At 42.2% G+C, this 6,765-nt stretch overlaps 1 protein-coding gene across 3 annotated transcripts in view; it reads right to left on the bottom strand.

Annotated features, from left to right (window-relative positions):
- The window catches only part of GRM5 (glutamate metabotropic receptor 5), a 396,220-nt gene that overhangs the window by 52,921 nt on the left and 336,534 nt on the right, over positions 1 to 6,765 (bottom strand). For all 3 annotated transcript variants that reach the window (XM_019530366.1, XM_019530368.1, XM_019530369.1), the window contains exon 6: positions 2,678 to 2,804. In XM_019530366.1, the coding sequence (XP_019385911.1) occupies positions 2,678 to 2,804 (127 nt within the window). The remainder of the gene's footprint in view (positions 1 to 2,677; positions 2,805 to 6,765) is intronic.

Below are 6,765 nucleotides of genomic sequence, written 5' to 3'. Positions count from 1 at the left end.
TGTGCAAACTAGGAGAGAGGCAACAAGGCTCTCCCCACTAGTCCTCCTTTCTGAGAATCTTTCCCTACTCAAAATTTACTCAAAACCGATACATTCTTGTAACGAGTTTGGGGTTCCAATATTTTCCAACAGAAAAAAAAAACATGTAAAAAAATTTCCCAACTCTTTCTATAGATGAATATTGCTTTATAATCTGTGTATAATATAACAAGATACTTTGGTCATGAATGTATTAAAACCATCCAGCTGTCCTAAACAGCAAGAGAAATATTTAGTCTAGCATTATCTGTATATCGCTGCACGCTAAAAACCAAATTCTGCCTGGCTTTTCTGCATATAGAAAAACACAGGCATGCAATATCATTACCTTTTCCTCTTTCTTCCATACCTCATTGATTTGATTCACCCTCCTGTTATATTTTGTCATGGACCAAAACTGTAAGTTCATTGGGGTAGGAACTACTTTTTTCCTATTTGTTTGTATAAGGCTTAACACGAGTCCTTGATCCCTGGTTAGTATTTTTAGGCATTACTGTACTACAAATATGTATAGAAACATAGAAAATTAGGGTTGGAAGGGACTTTGGGAGATCATCTAGTCCAACCCCCTGCTCAAACCAGCAGCAGCCCCAACTAGATAATTCCAGCCAGAGTTTTGTCACACCAGACCTTAAAACCCCCCAGGTTGGAGATTCTTCTGCCTCTCTAGGTAACTTGTTCCCATGCTTCCCCACCCTCCTAGTGGGAACATTTTTCCAAATATCCAACCTAAACCTCCCTTGCTGCAATTTGAGATCATTGCTCCTTCTTCTGTCACCTGTCACAACTGAGAACAGCCCAGCTCCATCCTCTTTGGGACCACACTTCAAGTAGTTAAAGGCTGCTATCAAATTCCCCATCCTGTCTTCTGCAGATTAAATAAGCACAGGTCCCTCAGCCTCTCTTCATAAGTCACATGCCCCAGCCCCCTCACCATTTTCATTGTCCACATTCTTTCTATAGTAGGGTCCCAAAACTGGACATAATAGTCCAGATATGGCCTCAACAGTGCAGAATAGAAGAAAATAATTAGTTCCTTCAATCTGCTGGCAACAATCCTACCAATGCAGCCCAGTATGCCATTGGCCTTCCTGAAAACAAGGGCACACTGTTGATTTATATCCAGCTTATTGACCACCATAATCCCCTGCAAAGCTGATTCTAAACCAGTTAGTCCCCAGGCTGTAGCAGCCCATGGGATTCTTCCACCTTAAGTGCAGGACTTTGAACTTGCCCTTGTTGAACCTCATGAGATTTCTTTTGGCTCAATCCTCCGATTTGTCTAGGTCACTCTGAATCCTAGCCCTACCCTCCAGTGTATCTACTACACCCCCCAGCTTGGTGTCATCTGTGGTACAATCCATCTTGTCTTCCAGATCATTAATGAAGATATTGGACAAAACTGGGCTCAGGACCAACCCCAGGGGCACTTCTTTTGATACCACCTGTCAACTAGACATTGATCCACTGAGCCTGACAATACAGCCGGCTTTCTACCCACTTTACAGTCCATTCATCCAACCCATACCTCCTCAGCTTGCTTGCAAGAATGCTGTGGGAGACCATATCCAAAGCCTTGCTAAAGTCAAGGAAACACCTTGTTAAAGTCAAGCATTTAAATAATGCTATTACTGTTTGGTAGCTGGGAAAGAAACTGTGAATATAAACAGTGTGGCCATACACTGAAGACTTAAAAATCTGCTGAATTGATACTGCCCTGCATGGAACCTCAGGCATGTGTTCCAGGGCAAGGAGAGCATGGTCCCTGTGCTTTAGCACAGACTATCTGGGGCTTAACTTTCTTTGGATCATTCCTCCTTTTGGCAAGAGCAATCTCCACACCTGGCTAGAATTCAGATAGAAAATGCTGCTGTTTCAATTAATTTGCACCTGTTTTGGAGAAAAACAAATCACCTATGATATAACCCCATTAAAGTTGTTTTCTAATGACTCAACTCCTGCCTACTTTGGGAAGGCCTAAATTTGAATCTGCCTAGTTTGAAATCAAAGTTAGATCTAAACCCAGAGCCAGGCTGCTTTCTAGATTCAGTGGCTTGAGAGAAAAGTCTTCCTCTAGTCTATGCCAGGCCTTTAGAAACCAGATTGAATCATGACACAAATGGCAGCCTTGGTTCAAATTTGGACCCAAACCTAATCCAAAAAGTGCTAGTATTTAGTTTTGTATAGCATATTTTCCAAGTCATATGTTGCGTATTTCCCTTGAGAGTTTATTTCTCCCAGGTGCAGCATTTACACATACACCCTGGACAGTAGCACACAGTACCGGGCTGAAGTAGCCCCAGGATGTCCGGGGTGTCAGCCTGCCAGCCTAGGGCTGCTCCACCCTGACTCAACTTGCTGTGGAGGGGCTGGCTGCGGCACAAGGGTGCTACAGGCAGCACCCTTGTGCCCCAGCCAGCTCTGGTCACTGTCTATATGTACATTTCAGCACACCAAAAGATGCCACTGAAGGACAGTGCTATCCTACAGCAGAGTTAATTCATTTACTGCACCCTAATATGGGCACACATATAGATGAAGACACCCTACCGTGGAGCTAATTAGTCAACTCTGCAGTAAAGTACACATATAGATGCATCTTGTAACTGCATTTAATATATTAACATAACTCACTCACCTGTGAGTTCATCGTTGGGCCAGGAGCCTAGTTGGCATGCTTTGCAGGTGTATTCGTCAGAGACATACTCATTCTCTTTACAAGGGGTACAAGTCCAACAGCAACTGACTTCTCCTTTACGGATCACCTGAGACAAATAGTTAACAGTTCAGTTACGTGAAGGTTTAAAAACAAAATAACTTTCCTTAATGCTGCCAAAGTTTCCTCTGATATTGAAAATCCTCTTTGTGAGCCCTAGCTGCAGTGTCCTTTTTTGTATATAGTGGACTTCTGAACTTTATAGGTCTGTTGACCTACTTTAGACATAGGGGGCTGCACAGGCAGCCTCCCAGTTCTGATGGGAAAATCTTGCCAATTTGGGGTATGGTGACCAGTTCCCTGGGAGCCATGCTGACAAACTGACACACGGCCTTGGAGCACATTAATGGTCAAGTATCACCTCTCCCTAACTTGAGGATGGAGCCTCAAGGCCAAGGAAAGTCCTGGTGGGAGTGCAGTTTGGGAAATCTCGTTGGTGAACCCAGAAGGAGTCTGAGCTCAGAGTAATAGTAATCGAGTTTGTGTCTGTGACAACTGGCAATAGTGTCACACAACAGAGATCAAAGCTCCTCTTTGCTCACTAATCTGTTTCTTTCGCAACTTGTGTCCTGTCACTGCCGTTGCACAGAATCGTATTAATCACTCTTCATACTTACCTTTTGCTTTGTATCTTCTCTGAGTTTGTTTAATATAGTCCAGCTGTTGAATGGTGAATGAGAGTCTGTGGCTTGTCTCGGTGGTAGCTAATTAATATTCCGCTCCCTGGAGTGGGGCTGCAGGCTAATAGTTAGCATTAGCACAGGCCCCCACCAATCAAAGAGAGCACTTGCATAATTAGTTTAACTGAGTTCTCGCTCTCAACACCTTTTACTCACTGTTTCTACTAGAGATGGACTTGCTTTTTCTGAGGGAATCCCTTTTAATCTTGCCATTGTAAAGTCTTCTGTTTTGACTTGGGTGATCAATAATAGACTGTGAGGATTTGCTGTCTAGGTAATAGGCAGGGAAGTGGAAGTGGGGTGGGAGTGAAATCTTAAAATTTCAAGGTGTCAACTGGGGGGAGGTTGTTGTTGTTTCTGGTCTTGGGGTTGTCTGTCTGTTATGATTAGCTGCTCTGAGCCTTTGGGGATAGAGTGGGATATAAATCTAAATAACAACAGTAGCAACAAATACTTGCACCGTGACTAGGAGACATTCAGAGAAATGAGCATTCAGGATACTTTGCAGCCAACTCGTAGGCTGATGTACGTTAAGATAAATGGCTTAGCTTACAAACAAATGTCTAAAGATCAAAATCTCTTCAATAATTTTCAAGCAGAAGGGGGATGATATTATTCATGACAGATCATTCATCCAGCTCTGGTCCATATCTGATAGGGAAAAATGAGGACGCAGCTTTGCTTCCCTAAAGATTTGATACACTGGGCCACGGTAGTACAGTATTCAGTAGTTTGAGACAAACTACAGTTTATGAACATCAAATTTGATGCCTCTTCCAAAATTATTCAGATCAGATACATTTTAATTAACATTTAACAGTGAGAAAGTGTTTCCACTGCAACATCAGGACTGGTTTTCAGAACTACTGCTTCACCACGCTACATACTTCTGCAGCCTGATAAGCAGGTATGAACTTTTCAAAATCCGGATCTATCTTGGGCACTGAACACATCCGTGTTCCATGCCAAGGGTGATGAGAAGGCCTTTTCCTTTCTGAAGTAAAGTATTCTCAGTCTCTGCTTATTACATTTAAAATCCTTCTAAAAACAAACACTACCAATTATAGCAGGGAAAGTAGGCTGATTGTATAGGTTTTCTGGGATGAATTTAGAATTTTTTTTTCATAGTCAAATGTCATGGATTGGAATTTTAATAAAATGCAAAGGAACATAATCGGCAAGCGTATTATACTGCTGTTGTATGATGCTGCAGTGAAGAAATCTGGAAAATAAATCTTTAGTAGATTTGTTCAGGTTTCCAAAGATAGACATTTTTTTCCATTAGGTTCTTGAAGGAAAAAAAAAAAGTCACCTGAAGAATCAAATATATAGGCGAATTCACAGATATTTTTCTTTGGTTGTGAGGTTTGTGAGTGGAAATGGCATATCTATGACATGGGTATATCCGAGATTTTTAAATGTGGTTTCATTTGGAGTTGAAATACAAAGCTGAAATTACGACTTTTTTATGGAATAGATATTCTGAAACGTTGCAATGCAGAAATATCACAATGTACGTTATATAAAAAAAATTAAACAAAATGAGACCATAAGATAGAGATGCCAATGTTTTTGCCTAATTAACTTTTTGTGAAAACATCAAGGTCAAAACATTTGGACATTAAAAAAAAAAAATCGCCCAAACAGCTGTGTTTCAACAAAAAGTTTTAATTTGGATGAAACTGAAAGAAAACTGCTTCCTTGACCGTGTTTCAATCCGGCCCCAGCCAGGACGACTTCTGGAGGTCCCAGGACCAGCTGTGTTTATGCAGCACTCCATTCAGCTGCCGCTCTGTTCTTTCCCTTTTTCTTTAACACCCAACAGTTGTTAGCTGCAGTGGTTTGCCCGGGAAACCACCCAAATGATCCAGCCCCACTTAACTGAAATACACCCTCATTTTCACCGGCAGTTTTTATGACCTTTGTCCACTCTCCTCATTGCTCTTGTGATTCTTCAAGCTTCTGTTTAATAGCTTTTTGCCTCCAGAATAATTCAGGCATACAGAATAAGGCTACATTTGATTTGTGTGAGGCCCTTCAGCAAGGGAAATGTTGAAATATGCTGAAAAATGGGACACTGATACCATGTGAGCTGTCAGCTTCCCTGGGTGCATCTACATGTACTATTTAGATGATGTGATAAACTCTAGTGCAGTTTGCACCAGTGTTAGTTGCTTCATGGTGCAGTGTCTACACGTATGCCCAGGACTGCAGCACTTTGAGCTGGGGGGGAGGAGCCCTGGGCTGACAGGGGATTAGGGGAGTCAGCCCCGGGCTCTGGGTGGTGGAGGGGCTGGCTGGGGCTTAGGGTGCTACAGTGCAGGGCTAGGTTGCAGCTAATCCCTGTACTTTAGCACCCTCATGCCCCAGTCAGTCTCTGTCACCATCTACACATGCATTTCAGCAGAGTTAAGTAACTGTCCCTGGCGTTAAGTATTGTCCCCACCATACTATCTTACAGCAGACTTAATTAATTTACTTTGCTCTAACACCAGCACATGTGTATATGGTGATGCTTTACTGAGGAGTTAAATAGTCAACTCCCCAGTAAAGCACATGTGTACAGCATGTCTTGGGTGACATCCTGGTTTAATTGAATTCAGTGACAAAACTTCATTGGAACTACGATCTCTGTCCCATCTTCATGCAGGAGCTACTGCCTGTGCAAGAACATGTGGGATTTACAGTCAAATACAGAACAAAAGAGGGAAGATCACTAAAAGGTTCTGCCCTACATTTCGCTTTATTCATATGCTTCTGAACTAGGGCAAGAGCAGAGCTGGAAAAAAACTTTGTAATGTCCCTTAATCCATACAAAACAGCGTCCCTTAATCCAAATGCTCCTGAAAATTGGGCACAATTCAGACTCAAAATCTGTGGCCTGGGTTCCACTCTAGTAACAGGATACTTTCACTATGTGTGTTACTTATTCTGAAATCAGATCATTAAGCTTAATCAACATAAATGCTTATCCCTGCACACTACAGGCCTGATTCAGATCACATGCTGCTGTTATCTCTTTGGACTACAGTGAGTACATCCTGATTAACTCCTGATGCTTATCACTTCAGCTGTGAGCAGAGTCATGTCTAAACCCCTATGCTGTTCATGAGGACATGTCAGAATTCATGGCTGAATCTTTTCATTCACACTGAGTCTCAGTCTCCTAACTCACAGATTATAACAGTTTGTAAACTGCAGGCTGCTAATGGAAAAAGGAAGGGGATGTTTCATAGTTTCATAGTTTCTAGGGTCGGAAGGGACCTGAGCAGATCATCTAGTCTGACTCCCTGCCACCAGGTTGGTCTGACAGGACCTGCAACTGATGAA

This window comes from Crocodylus porosus, unplaced genomic scaffold, assembly GCF_001723895.1.
Source record: "Crocodylus porosus isolate Cpor-Errol unplaced genomic scaffold, CroPor_comp1, whole genome shotgun sequence".
NCBI lineage: Eukaryota > Metazoa > Chordata > Crocodylia > Crocodylidae > Crocodylus > Crocodylus porosus.
This window is presented reverse-complemented; position numbering and strand designations above follow the sequence as displayed.